We start from the raw sequence: 14,999 nt of genomic DNA on the forward strand, positions 1-14,999 counted from the left end.
TGATGGTAGAGTGGGAGATATGCCGGGCCATGAGGTTACAGATTGTGGTTGAGTACAATTCTGCTGCTGCTGACCCTTGGCGCGTCATGGATGCCCAGTTTTGCATTTCTAGATATGTTCGAAATCTATCCCATTTAGCACGGTGATAGTGCCACACAACATGATGGATGGTATCCTCAGTGTGAAGGCGGGACTTCGTCTCCACAAGTGCTGTGTGGTGGTCACTCCAACCAATACTGTCATGGACAGGAGCATCTGCAGCAGGCAGATTGGTGAGGACGAGGTCAAGTATGTTTTTCCCACGTGTTGGTTCCCCCACCACCTGCCACAGACCCATCTAGCAGATATGTCCTTTAGGACTTGGCCAGCTCGGTCAGTAGAGGTGCTACCGAGCCACTCTTGGTGATGGACATTGAAGTCCCCCACCCAGAGTACATTTTGTGCCCTTGCCACCCTCAGTGCTTCCTCCAAGTGCTGTTCAACATGGAGGAGTACTGAGTCATCAGTTGAGGGAGGGCGGTAGGTGGTAATCAGCAGGAGGTTTCCTTATCCATGTTTGACCTGATGCCATGGACTTCATGGGGTCTGGAGTCAATGTTGAGGACTCCCATGGCAACTCCCTCCCTACTGTGTACCACTGCCACCACCTCTGGTGGGTCTGTTCTACTGGTGGGACATGACATACCCGGGGATGGTGATGGCAGTGTGTGGGACATTGTCTGTAAGGTATGATTCCGGGAGTATGACTATGTCAGGCTGTTGCTTGACTAGTCTGTGGGACTGCTCTCCCAACTTTGGCACAAGCCCCCTGATGTTAGTAAGGAGGACTTTGCAGGGTCGACAGGGCTAGGTTTGCCTTTGTCGTTTCCGGTGCCTAGGTCGATGCCGGGTGGTCCGTCTGGTTTCATTCCTTTTTATTGACTTCGTAGCGGTTAGGTACAACTGAATGGCTTGCTGGGCCATTTCAGAGGGCATGTAAGAGTTAACCACATTGCTGTGGGTCTGGAGTCACATGTAGGCCAGACCAGGTACGGACAGCAGATTTCCTTCCCTCAAGGTCATTAGTGAACCAGATGGGTTTTTACAACAATCGACAATGGTTTCATGGCCATCATTAGACCAGCTTTTAATTCCAGATTTATTAATTAAATTCAAATTCCACCTTCTGCTGTGGTGGGATTCGAACCCATGTCCCCAGAGAAATAACCTGGGTCTCTGGGTTACTAATCCAGTGATAATACCACTACGCCACCGCCTACCCCTATATTGTATGCCCTAGGAAGATTGGAAAGCACACATTGAGCTCCAAAATTGACACCGGGATGAGCGACATTATCCTTCCCCTCAGGATACTGAAGAATATGTACTTCCAACATTGGAAGGCAATGGTACAACTAACTACTGCTCGGTTAACTGCATATAATGGAACTGCGATTCATTGTATTGGTATGGTAACACTGAAGTGCAGCTACAATCAATTGGCATGGTTGTCACAGGTCTTTTATCTTGTCGATACACAGGGTCCAACTTTAGCAGGCCTACCAGTTTGTGGAGACCTTAAACTTGTTACCATGCATGGGATCAACAAGGTACCAGTGGGTATACCAGCTATCAAGAACAACCCCCATTGAGTCAGTCATCAACTTGAAATCTAAATACCCAGACGGGTTCGATACAATCGGCAGTTTTAAAGGGGCTGCTGTCTTACACCTATGAGTACATGCAATTCCATCAATAGACCCTCCGAGAAAATGCAGCATTCATACCCAAGGCAAATTAAAAGTCGAACTGGACAAAATGGAGCAAGATGATATTATCCATAAAGTACAACAGCACACTGACAGGTGCAGTTTGAATACATGCATGGTAAAGAAGGGCAGAATGATCATGGTAAGTCTCGACCCAAGACGTCTTAACCGAGCATTGAAAAGATGCAGTATTCCAATATTGGAGGAATTGAATCCAAAGTTCACCTGTGTGAAACTATTCTCCAATTTGGATGCTAAAAACAGTTACTCGTCTGGCCATCTGGCAGAAGACTCACAGGAGTTGACAACATTTTGGACACTGTTCGGAAGGTACTGTTTTCAAAGATTGCCTTTTGGATTATAAATCCGCCAGGACTTGTTCCAACAGTATGTGGACTAAATCCCTGGAGAGGTGTCAGGATTCATTTGCATCACTAATGATATTGCCGTGGTTGGCACGACGAAGGAAGAACACAAACTCAATTTACACTTTTTAATGGAGGCAGCACAACGTGAAGGCCTTGCCTTCAATAGTCAAAAATGTGAGGTGAATGTGCATGACATTAACTTTTTTGGTTCTATATATTCGAGCGACTGTATTCATCTGGATCCAAGCAAATTGGAGGGCGTGCTGTCCATGCCATCTCCACTGGACAGGGAGGATCCACAGCATTGTCTGGAATTGTTTAACGTCCTTACACCATACATTCACAACTTTGCTCAGAAGGCATCGTCGCTCAAGGAGCTATTGAGGAAGGAAGTCCCATTCATATGTCAAGAGGACCATCAGCACATGTTTGAGGTGTTAAGTCACAATCAGAGGAAACATCCTCACTCCAGTTTTACGACCCAAGGAAAGAAAGAAGGTAGGCACATCACAAAAGAGGCTCAGAGCTTGCATTCTGCAAGATGGAAAACCCATTGCATTTGGATCAAAGACTTATCTTCAGCGTAAGTGAACAATTCCAATGTAGAGCAAGATACACTAGCTCTAGTATTTGGCGTAACACAGTTTGTTTGGAAAGAAATTTGTTGTGGAAACAGACCACAAACCCCTTGAAATTATATGGAGAAAACAGTTAATAATAAAAACAGAAAGTGCTGGCAATACTCAGCCGGTCTGGCAGCATCTGTGGAGAGAGAAGCAGAGTTAACGTTTCAGGTCTGTGACATTTTTATCAGAACTCTTGAGTTCTGATGAAAGGTTACAGACCTGAAATGTTAACTCTGCTTCTCTCTCCACAAATGCTGCCAGATGTGCAAGGTATTTCCAGCACTTTGTTTTTACTTCAGATTTCCAGCATCCGCAGTGTTTAACTTTTGGCGCAAACCATTAGCAAGCTCACCATCTAGGTTGTGACAATTGTTGATCAAAATTTAAAGATATGATTGCGACGTTCGCTGCAAGTCAGGCAACTTGATGGTTACATCAGACACCTTGAGCAGGTCACTGAATCCATTAAAGACTGTGGATGTTTCATTGGATCTGCAAGTCGATTTACTAGATATAGAAGTCGAAGATGTGCTACAAGTCGATTTGATGAAATTTGGGCAACATGAATGTCAACAATTGCAAGAAGAGACATCTAAAGGCCCAGAATTCCAGGAACTATGACACATAATCGAAGGTTGGCCTGATGCTCTACAAGAAGTCCAGGAAACATTAAGACCATTTTGGGCCTACCCAGATGAACTGGGAATATCCAGAGGCATAATATGCAAGGGTAGACAGGTTCTAATACCTCAGTCATTCCAACTAGACATTCTGATGCAATTATACCAGGCTCTCACAGGCATTGAGCGCACTAGATGTCTGTTGAGAGAAAATATATACTGGTCAGTGATCCGCAGTGATATAGGGAAGACTGTGAGAAGCATGTCTGACATCAGCCAAGCCAGCCCAAGGAGCCATTGATACCTGAAGGATGAACAACACACAGGTGGGAAAGCAGGTTGTGAGGACACAAAGTCTGTAAAGGGATATAGAGAGTTTAAGTGAGTAGGCAAAAATTTGGCAGGGGTGCAGTAACTTAAAGGGGACAACTTGTGCACAGCCTGTGTTGGGATTTTTGGGTTCCTGTGCAGCTAAAAAAGAGCATTGCTTGTAACCTGATTTTTAATATTGGTCAAGTAAGTGATATTGTCATGTGCCTGGGATACACATATGAAGGAGAAAAATGCCATATAGGGCTTTAGTACTTATTTAGCTGCCCAATTATCACTCTTGGTATGACAACCGTTCTTTGTTAAAGATGACTGTCTAGAGAACCAGAAAATGAAAATAACTAGTAAGCCCTGTTGTGTTAGATTTTTCTTTATTAGAGAAAATTCACTATTAAAAGCAGGTTATTGTGTGAAAAGGTTATAGTCTACAGAAAATGTTGTTAATCCTAAACAATTCATCAAGATTATTGACAAAATCTTAAAAAAATCAATTGCTATGCAAGGCTATGGTGTTGCATGAAAATCTATAGACTGATCTAAACTGCATTAAAAACAGGAGGGCTATAATTTTGTTGTACCGTTGATACCTAGATTTGTTTAGAAATGTGATTAAATGTTGGGGACACAAAAGGCTATAAAAGAAAATATGAAAAATCAATTACTTGCATGGGTTAAATAATTTTCATTTGGTATTGTTGGTACCCAAGTCTTCACATTTGATCAGTTGATTAACAGAAATGTATTTGTGCCACTTGATTCACATAGTAATGTAACTTGTGTACACAAGTGCTTATGGTATAAATAGAATACAAAATAGGCAACTGCAATACTTTTTTCCCCACTTGTGAGGAATACCTTCATAATACTTTACTCATGAGTCAACCCATCTTCCTCATTCATGGAATGAAAAGGATATTCCAGGCATTCATTCATTAGCCTCTCTGTCAAATACACAAAAATGGAAAGTAATATTCTTGTTCAACATGGCAATCCTTTACCACACTAAAATATAGAAAATTATTTTTATTTAGGAAAAAAGCCATTTAGAAATATTTTTCTACTTTTTGAATCAATGCAAATATTGGAGAAGTAAAAATTAAAACCTAATCTGAAGCAACCAATTCATTTATCTTGTGATAAACCAGAGCACAGGAAGAGGAGTAGGCCATTCAGCCTACTCTGCTCTAGCTTTCCTTCAATTATATTAGATCATGGCTGATCTGTACCTCAACTCCATTAACCCACTTTTGCTCCATATCCCTTGACACACTAACGTAACCTTGCAAAGTTTTTAAATAAATATATTAAAGTTAAATGAGTCATTAAGGAGAATGAGAACCTATTAAAACATGTGCAAGTTAGACTATAATGGACAATAAGGAAACTGCAGCCTTGTTAAATGAGTACTTTGTCCTTTTCCTCTATTGTGAAAATGAACACAAAGTATCAGCAGTATGTGGGAACCTAAAAATACATTGAGGGGAGGAATGTAATGGATTTAATGAAGTATAAAATGGTAGTGGAGAAAATAATGGGATTTAAGATAGACAAATCTCCTGGACCTATTGGTTTCCACCCCAGGGTGGTTGGGAGGTAGAGACCGAAAGTAGAGATAAAGGAAATGTTCTTCGGCTGAATGTGACAGTGGTGTTCCCCAGGGATCTCTACTCAGGTCTCAGCTTTTCACCATATATAAATGACTTGGATGCAGGAATAGAGAGTTATCGATCAAAGTTTGTAGATGACACTAAGTTAGGAGGCACAGGAACATATAACAGGACATAAACAGACTAAGTGAGAGGACAGAATTGTGGCAAATGGAATTCAATGGGGACTGAAATCACCCAATTTGGATCCAAGAAAGACACATTGGATTTTTTAAAATAATTGAGCTGTGCAGGATCATAGGGATTTAGGCATCTGTGTGTACAAACCACTAAAAGCTAGTGACAGGTACAAAAAGTAATCAAAAAGGTTGACTGAATACTGACCTTTACCTCAAGGGGATTGGAATACAAAAATGAGAAAGTGATGCTTGTATGGAACCTAAATGGAGTACTGCATTGAGTTTGGACACCACACCTCAGGAAGGATACACTGGCTTTAGACAGGTTACAGTGTAGATTCTATACTGATACCTGGGGCGAAAGGGTTAAATTATAAGGATAGGTTGTCTAAACTGGGTTTGTATTCCCTTGAGTTTAGAAGACTGAGGGGTGATCTAATTGAGGTGCTTAAGATGACAAAGGAAAAATGATAATAGGGAAATATTCTCCAGTGGAGGATTCCAGAATAAAGGGGCATAATCTTATGGAACTTTCCTGTGTGCAAATTGGCTGCTGTATTTTCCATATTACAACAGTGCCTGTACTTCAAAAATACTGAATTGGCTATAAAGCTCTTTGAGACATCCTGAGGCCATGTAAGGTGCTATGTAAATGCAACTCTTTCTTTAAAATGAGAGCTAGAATATTTAGGAGTAAAATCAGGAAGCATTTTTCCACACAAAAGGTGATGGAAATTTGGAACTGTCTCCCCAGAAGCCTGTGAATATTTGGTTAAGTGGTTAACTATAGCCACAAGCACATTTGTTTAGGGTCTTGGATGAATCCATTATTTTGTTGTATTCTTAGATAGGGGTTGTTAGCTTCTGGGTGAGCAATCACATATACCTTGACAGAGGCACTGACAAAAACCATAGATCAAGCAAACAGTCAGACTGGAAGGAACAAGACTGACGCACACAATACCCAGAGTCACTTTTTGGATTACCAGAAGATAAATTCCAAGTGGCAGTGAGCTGAAATAAAAGAAACCTAACAGCCACACTAGTATTCTTGGCACACGGTTACAAATTTTAGAGAACACATCTTGATCAATCCTGCTTTGGGATGTAACGGACAGTGTGTCAAGACTGTGATCTGTATAATAGTCAGAGGTGGTATGTCTGCTTGGAGTCCTCGGGGAATTCCTTTGTACCTCCCTTATAGTAATAACTAAGCAGTTAGAAGAACCAAGGGTTGAACTGGAGGAAGTCAAGTTCTTTGGTGTTAAAACTACCTCTTTGCAACCTGAATTCCATGTTGTCCTGTCCTTTGCTGTTAGTTTACACATGATGTTTGTATCATCAGGAAGACTTGCAATTTCATCCTCATGGACCTCTGTCTCATGGCGACAGAAGGGACAACTAATGCAGTGGGAACCATCACTGATATCTAGGATTTTGTTTAGACATTTTGCACATACTCTGTGTAAACAGTCCAAAATCTTAGGCTTTCGGCTATGGCCGTTGTACCTTTGGTAACAGATTTTACATTCCAGTTCAGTAGTTGAAATGTTTCCATCTCCGTCTGTGTGAGTGCAGTTCATCTTTACATCAAAAACACTGGGGAAAGAGAAAAAAACATGTAATACAAAAGAGCAGTTCAATTCTGGAGATAAAATGCATAGTTTATTCTCATTAGTCCATAATAGAGACCGATCCAAATAGTTAACCATGTAATTAAACAATATATTCTGTATAAATACTCGAGCTGGAAACCATGGTTTTGAACTTTAGCTAACTGATCTATCCTTGGTTCCCTCCTACTGAATACTATTATGTTCTTTGATTATACTTTCTTTTGAAGAAAATATTGGTGGATGTACGTGATTTGGAAGTAGTCAATATTTTAATTTTCTTAAAGTAACACCTGTGCTAAAATAGGCTATGCCTTCACGTTAATAGTCTCGCGGGATGCTTGTAGCTAATCAGAAGATAGACTGTTCACAGGTATGACTAGATTTATGACACCATTTGTATTGTCTATTAACGACTAAAATACAGTTTATGACCACTGTGATAGGCTACAGTAACATGTAGAATTTTTTATTGCGCCAGGTTACTCTGACTAGTATTGCAGTTAGGCTATACCAGTTTTATTTAATTATAACTTGTGATAAATGTAGCGCTAAGCATGAAATTGTCCACACAAGCTATTTAGTTTACTTATACTAAATATCATTCATGTTCAGCTTGGATTTTTTTCAAATTTTCAGTATTTAAGAAATTTGACCAGCTGCTGTGTAAAAAAAAAAAAGGTTGCGTATGCTGACAAAGCAACCACTAGGTGGCGCTGCAGTGGCACATGCACAAATGCAGCCTGTGCCACTAAAACGTCACAGTCTGCGACGTAAGGCAGCTTCCTGGACTAAAGATGGCGCTGCTCAAATAATCACACGAAGACAACCTAAACACATGGCAGGACACAATGGCCAGAGTGAGCGAGCGGGCGGGTCGGGGAGCGAGCGGGCAGGCCGGGGAGAGAGCGAGCGGGCAGACGTGGGGAGAGCGGACGGGCCGGGGAGAGAGCGAGCGGGTGGACGTGGGGGGAAAGCAAGCGAGCGGGGCGGGGGAGAGCGCACCCGCCACCACCAAGCTCTCTCCCTGCTTCCCCCACCCCCGTGCTTGCCCTGCGTTAGGCGATGATGTCATTCGCACATGCGCCAACCATTCCTGGCAATGCGGAACGCAGCGCATGCGCAGAGAGTATGAGCCAATCTGCACGTGTGCGCATTTTGGCGCAGTCTGATGACGTCAGCTGCCAGCCGTGTTGTCAGTAATCACTTTGAAAAAAAAAATTGTTCCTTACCAGCAAGCTTGGGCTTTACTTACATTGTACCTTGTGGTACTCGAATTTAACTGATTTGTGTCTATGGGCTTGAATTTGATGAAAATATGTCTGCACAATTCAAATTGACTAAAATCCAAATTGCAGCAAGTTTTTCAGTTCTTGTTTGAGCATTTTATTTGTTTACTAATATAGCAAAGTGCAGATGTCTCGAGCAAAAGTCAATTGCTGCTGCGTGTTTACCTGCAGGTACGTTTCTGACCATGCCGGCTGAATGTTCTTTCAAATAGCAATGAGTACATAGCTTATTATTAGATTATTTTCTACTGTCTACAAATAAGGATTTTTCTTCTTTCTTGGGATGTGGGCATCATTGGCAAAGCCAGCATTTGTTTCCCATCCCTAATTACCCTTGCCCTTGATCTGAGTGGCTTGTTAGGCCATTTCAGAGGGCAGTTGAGAGTCAACCACATTGCTATGGGTCTGGAGTCATATGTAGGCTGATGTCCTTCCCTGGAGGACATTAATGAACCAAATGGGTTTTTACAACAATCGATGATAGTTTCATGGTACTATTATTGAGACTAGCTTTCAATTCCAGATTTTAATTAATTGAATTTAAATTCTACAAGTTGCCGAGGTGGGATTTGAACCTGTGTCCCCAGGGCTCTGGATTACTGGTCCAGTGACAATACCATTACACCACCATCACCCCCTTTAAGAATGTTCATGGTTTCTCGTGATGTAACTTGAGAATAATATGCAATTTCGATGTTTACGTTACCTGACATGTCCTTTAAGGCCACTGCTCTAGTAGTTACTGTGGGAATTCTGGTAATTTTAGGTGCTTGTAAATCCCATAGATCAATTAGAAGTCAGTAAATTGTTTGTAAATCTGAGGCTGCAGAATGAAATGTGTGACTTTTTCCCTTGGTTTAAGATTGTTTTGCATTTATAATGAATTGTGACAATTGGTTTAGATGGGCACGCACTGGATGCAAGTTTGGTCTCCCAGGGCCACTTGGCTCCAAACATGGACACGAACTAAGTTCCAGAGGTGAGATGCAAGTGACTGCCTTTGGCATAAAGGCAGTATTCGGGCAAGTGTGGCACCAACGAACCCTAGTGAAACTGAAGACAATGGGGTCAGGAGAAATCTCTCCAGTTTCTGGAGCCATGCCTGGAAAAAGGAGTTCCTCAGGGAAATGGTCTAGGCCCAGTTATTTGCAGCTGCTTCGTCAATTAGCTTCCCTCTGACATAAGGTCAGAGGCGGGGCAGTTTGCTGATGAGTGAACAGTGTTCAGCTCCATTCATAATTGCTCAGATAATGAAGCAATCTATACCTGCATGCTTCAAAACCTGCACAATGTCCAGGTCCAGGCTTGGGCTGATGAGTGGCAATTAACATTTTGCGCCACACAAGTGTTAGGCGTGATCACCTTCATCTTCAACAAGAGAGAGTCTAACCACCTGCACTTGGTATTTAATGGCATCACCATCGTCAAGTCAGGGCAAGCTAAATAAATACGAGGGAGAAAGGAATAGAAAGTTATGCTGATAGGGTTAGTTGAGTTTGGGCTGAGAGGAGGCTCGTTTGGAGCATAAACACCTGCATAGTCCACTTGTGCCAAATGGCCTGTTCCTGTAATGTAAATTCAATGCATCCGCCAACATTAACATCCTGGGTGGGTCAGTGGTGGGGTCGGGGTGGAGGGGTGGTGGTCACAATTGACCAGAAGCAACTGGAATAGCCACAGAAATACTGTGGCTGCTGTAACAGGTCAGAGGCTGGGTATTCTACATCAAGTGGCTCACCTCCTGACTACCCAAAGCCTCTCCAGAATCTACAAGTCACGAATGTGATGGAATACCCTCCACTTGATTGGATGGGTGTAGTTGCAACATCAGTTCAGAATCTCAGCACCATCCAGGACAAAGCAGTCTAGTTAATCATCACCCTATCCACAACCTTCAACGTCCATTCCCTCCTGGGGCTACGTTCAGAAATTAGTTTCCACAGGTAGATGGTACTGATGATTAAACATTGGACATAAGCACATGGCAGCAACATAGCCACCTTGGATGGAGTGAAAATCTGTGGTCCAGGACTTAGTCATGCACAGATATAAAATTGTTAGTGTGAACTCATGTGCTTTGTGAGCTCATTTTCTGTAAAGAATTATAAAGGAGTTAGTGCAAGCTGTGCTAATTGCTTAAAAAAAAGCTAATACATAAAGGAGCATGTTTACTGGTGCTGCCCAACGCTATAGCGAGACAAGTTAGGGCATTTTAAAAGTCCATTATATAGTAATTACCAGTCAGCAACTCATATCTGCAGTTCAGATTCCTGCCAAGCTGAGCTGTACTCACTTCCTGGTTTTTGCCTGTTGGAACAGCAACAGTTTTGCCTACGAGAGAGCGGTAGGTACAGGCATAGACAAAAATGTCTTGCAAAAGTTAAAAATATGAATAGTAGATGGGGAGGGAAGCATCCCGACTGTCTGAACATTTAAATTGAGATTAGGTGGGATTATAAAGTACTCTTGTGTTATTACATTATACTGGATTTAGATAGGTGGAGGTTTTGTCTTACTATGACTTTTGTCCAAGCACTACCAAAGGGGAGCTGTATATTTTGAGGGTTTTGTGTCTGATTTGTTGTTTTCCCATTTAATGTTGTAGAGATGTTGCATTATGGTGCAGGCAAATGATGTTTAGGCACATTGGCTCAGCTTTGTATGAGGATATTGTGGTCTTGGATTAATATTCTACCCACAAATATTCTTTATTATGAGAGTTTGTTTCAAATCCAGGTTCACTGCTGGAATGAGAACAGACTAAATCATCTGATGAAAAGGTACAAAAGTTTGGTTTAAAATTTCAATTATCTCAAAAATAATTGGTTAGATTTTTTACAGTCACACCTAGAAGCAGCAGCAAAGACAATAAAAAAAGATTTCATTGTCGCTCTGCAAACGCCGTCGCCTTTGTAGCATTTGAGAGAGCTGCTGATTTATTAAACATAAAACAATTTTGTATAGGTAAGATTTATAGATTTAAGTTCCTAAGGACATTTATCAATATTTTGGCATAACACTTTGACATCACACTTTGATGAACCAATCAAATAATTCAAAATGCTTTTGAAAATAATTGCATTTGCCATCTTTTCGGCGTAATTTAAATTCCTACTGCCCAAAATAAAGTTTTAAATAAAAAAATATTTTTACCTTACAACAGCAGTTTGGATCCTTCAACCAAATCTATGTATTCTGAACATGTGCAGTTTGCAGAATTTCCCAGCATGCATCAACATGACTTGAAAGGTAGAAAGTGCATCCTTCAACCTGCAAGCATTTGAGAATTTCTTTGCTTCTTTACAAAAGTCTGTGAAAGGAACTGAGGATTGAATTCTCAGAGCTGTTTCTTAAAACCTCAGCGTTAACAACAAATATTGTGTTCTAATAAGAGCTACTCAAACACACGCCTGTGCATTGAGCAGTTCACATTAAGATACTATATAGGCAAACTCAAATCAAAACATCACTTACTGCATCTGCGGGAAGTGCACCCAACTCCAGCTCCTCGAGAACCGCGTTAGGGAACTGGAACTGGAGCTGGATGAACTTCGGATCATTCGGGAGGCGGAGGGGGTTATTGAGAGGAGTTATGGGGAGGTAGTCACACCTCAGGTAAAAGAAGTAGGTAGATGGGTTACTGTCAGGGGAAGGAGAGGGAACCAGCAGGCAGTGCAGAAATCCCCTGTGGCCGTTTCCCTCAACAACAGGTATACCGTTTTGGATACTGTTGCGGGGAACGACTTACCAGGGGTAAGCAATGGGGTACAGGTCTCTGGCACAGAGTCTGTTCCTGTTGCTCAGAAGGGAAGGGGGAAGAGGAGCAGAGCATTAGTCATCGGGGACTCCATAGTTAGGGGAACAGATAGCAGGTTCTGTGGGAATGAGAGAGACTCACGGTTGGTGTGTTGCCTCCCAGGTGCCAGGGTTTGTGATGTCTCGGATCGTGTTTTTGGGATCCTTAAGGGGGAGGGGGAGCAGCCCCAAGTCGTGGTCCACATAGGCACCAACGACATAGGTAGGAAGAGAGATGGGGATTTAAGGCAGAAATTCAGGGAGCTAGGGTGGAAGCTTAGAGCGAGAACAAACAGAGTTGTTATCTCTGGGTTGTTGCCCGTGCCACGTGATAGCGAAGCGAGGAATAGGGAGAGAGAGGAGTTGAACACGTGGCTGCAGGGATGGTGTAGGAGGGAGGGTTTTGGTTTCCTGGATAATTGGGGCTCTTTCTGGGGTAGGTGGGACCTCGACAAACAGGCTGGTCTTCACCTGAACCAGAGGGGTACCAATATCCTGGGGGGGAGATTTGCTAGTGCTCTTCGGGGGAGTTTAAACTAATTCAGCAGGGGAATGGGAACCTAAATTGTAGTTCCAGTGTACAGGATGTTGAGAGTAGTGAGGTCAGGGATAAGGTTACAAGGACGCAAGAGGGCACTGGCAAGCAAGAACTTGGTTTAAAGTGTGTCTACTTCAACGCCAGGAGCATCCGGAATAAGGTGGGAGAGCTTGCAGCATGGGTTGGTACCTGGGATCTCGATGTAGTGGCCATTTCGGAGACATGGGTAGAGCAGGGGCAGGAATGGATGTTGCAGGTTCCGGGATTTAGATGTTTCAGTAAGAACAGAGAAGATGGTAAAAGAGGGGGGGGTGTGGCATTGTTAATCAAGGAGAGTATTACAGCGGCAGAAATGACGTTTGAGGACTCGTCTACTGAGGTAGTATGGGCCGAGGTTAGAAACAGGAGAGGGGAGGTCACCCTGTTGGGAGTCTTCTATAGACCTCCGAATAGTTCCAGAGATGTGGAGGAAAGGATAGCGAAGATGATTCTCGACAGGGGCGAGAGTAACAGGGTAGTTGTTATGGGGGACTTTAACTTTCCAAATATTGACTGGAAATACTATAGTTCGAGTACTTTAGATGGGTCAGTTTTTGTCCAGTGTGTGCAGGAGGGTTTTCTGACACAGTATGTAGACAGGCCAACCAGGGGCGATGCCACATTGGATTTGGTACTGGGTAATGAATCCAGCCAGGTGTTAGATTTAGATGTAGGTGAGCACTTTGGTGATAGTGATCACAATTCGGTTAGGTTTACCTTAGCGATGGGCAGGGACAGGTATATACCGCAGGGCAAGAATTATAGCTGGGGGAAAGGAAATTATGATGCGATTAGGCAAGATTTGGGATGCGTAGGATGGGGAAGGAAACTGCAGGGGATGGGCACAATCGAAATGTGGAGCTTATTCAAGGAGCAGCTACTGCGTGTCCTTGATAAGTATGTACCTGTGAGGCAGGGAGGAAGTTGTCGAGCGAGGGAGCCGTGTTTTACTAAAGAAGTTGAAGCGCTTGTCAAGAGGAAGAAGGCAGCTTATGTTAGGATGAGACGTGAAGGCTCAGTTAGGGCGCTTGAGAGTTACAAGCTAGCCAGGAAGGATCTAAAGGGAGAGCTAAGAAGAGCAAGGAGAGGACACGAGAAATCATTGGCGGATAGGATCAGGGAAAACCCTAAGGCTTTCTATAGGTATATCAGGAATAAAAGAATGACCAGGGTTAGATTAGGGCCAATCAAGGATAGTAGTGGGAAGTTGTGTGTGGAATAGGAGGAGATAGGGGAAGCGTTAAATGAATATTTTGCATCAGTATTTACAGTAGAGAAAGAAAATGTTGTCGAGGAGAATACTGAGATTCAGACTACTAGGCTAGATGGGATTGAGGTTCACGAGGAGGTGTTAGCAATTTTGGAAAGTGTGAAAATAGATAAGTCCCCTGGGCCAGATGGGATTTATCCTAGGATTCTCTGGGAAGCCAGGGAGGAGATTGCAGAGCCTTTGTCCTTGATCTTTATGTCGTCATTGTCGACAGGAATAGTGCCGGAAGACTGGAGGATAGCAAACGTTGTCCCCTTGTTCAAGAAGGGGAGTAGAGACAGCCCTGGTAATTATAGACCTATGAGCCGTACTTGGGTTGTGGGTAAAATGTTGGAAAAGGTTATAAGAGACAGGATTTATAATCATTTTGAAAAGAATAAGTTCATTAGCGATAGTCAGCACGGTTTTGTGAAGGGTAGGTCGTGCCTCACAAACCTTATTGAGTTTTTCGAGAAGGTGACCAAACAGGTGGATGAGGGTAAAGCAGTGGATGTGGTGTATATGGATTTGATAAGGTTCCCCACGGTAGGCTATTGCAGAAAATACGGAAGTATGGGGTTGAAGGTGATTTAGAGCTTTGGATCAGAAATTGGCTAGCTGAAAGAAGACAGAGGGTGGTTTTTGATGGCAAATGTTCATCCTGGAGTTTAGTTACTAGTGGTGTACCGCAAGGATCTGTTTTGGGGCCACTGCTGTTTGTCATTTTTATAAATGACCTGGAAGAGGGTGTAGAAGGGTGGGTTAGTAAATTTGCGGATGACACGAAGGTCGGTGGAGTTGTGGATAGTGCCGAAGGATGTTGTAGGGTACAGAGGGACATAGATAGGCTGCAGAGCTGGGCTGAGAGATGGCAAATGGAGTTTAATGCGGAAAAGTGTGAGGTGATTCACTTTGGAAGGAGTAACAGGAATGCAGAGTACTGGGCTAATGGGAAGGTTCTTGGTAGTGTAGATGAACAGAGAGATCTTGGTGTCCAG

General features: G+C 42.8%; 2 protein-coding genes across 3 annotated transcripts in view; one reads left to right on the forward strand and one right to left on the reverse strand.

The window, feature by feature from the left end:
- Nucleotides 1-14,999, forward strand: part of cep89 (centrosomal protein 89) — a 132,737-nt gene that overhangs the window by 97,945 nt on the left and 19,793 nt on the right. The window lies entirely within an intron of this gene.
- zgc:165481 (uncharacterized protein LOC100073327 homolog) lies at nt 6,336-7,061 on the reverse strand. The gene has a single exon (XM_068049896.1). It carries the CDS (start codon nt 7,059-7,061, stop codon nt 6,336-6,338), a length of 726 nt encoding a protein of 241 aa, XP_067905997.1.

This window comes from Heterodontus francisci, chromosome 17 (assembly GCF_036365525.1).
Source record: "Heterodontus francisci isolate sHetFra1 chromosome 17, sHetFra1.hap1, whole genome shotgun sequence".
In the NCBI taxonomy this organism is placed as follows: domain Eukaryota; kingdom Metazoa; phylum Chordata; class Chondrichthyes; order Heterodontiformes; family Heterodontidae; genus Heterodontus; species Heterodontus francisci.

Coding starts and splice junctions, on each gene's coding strand:
- zgc:165481 (XM_068049896.1), bottom strand. CDS start 7,061: ATGAACTGCACTCACACAGACGGAGATGGAAACATTTCAACTACTGAA.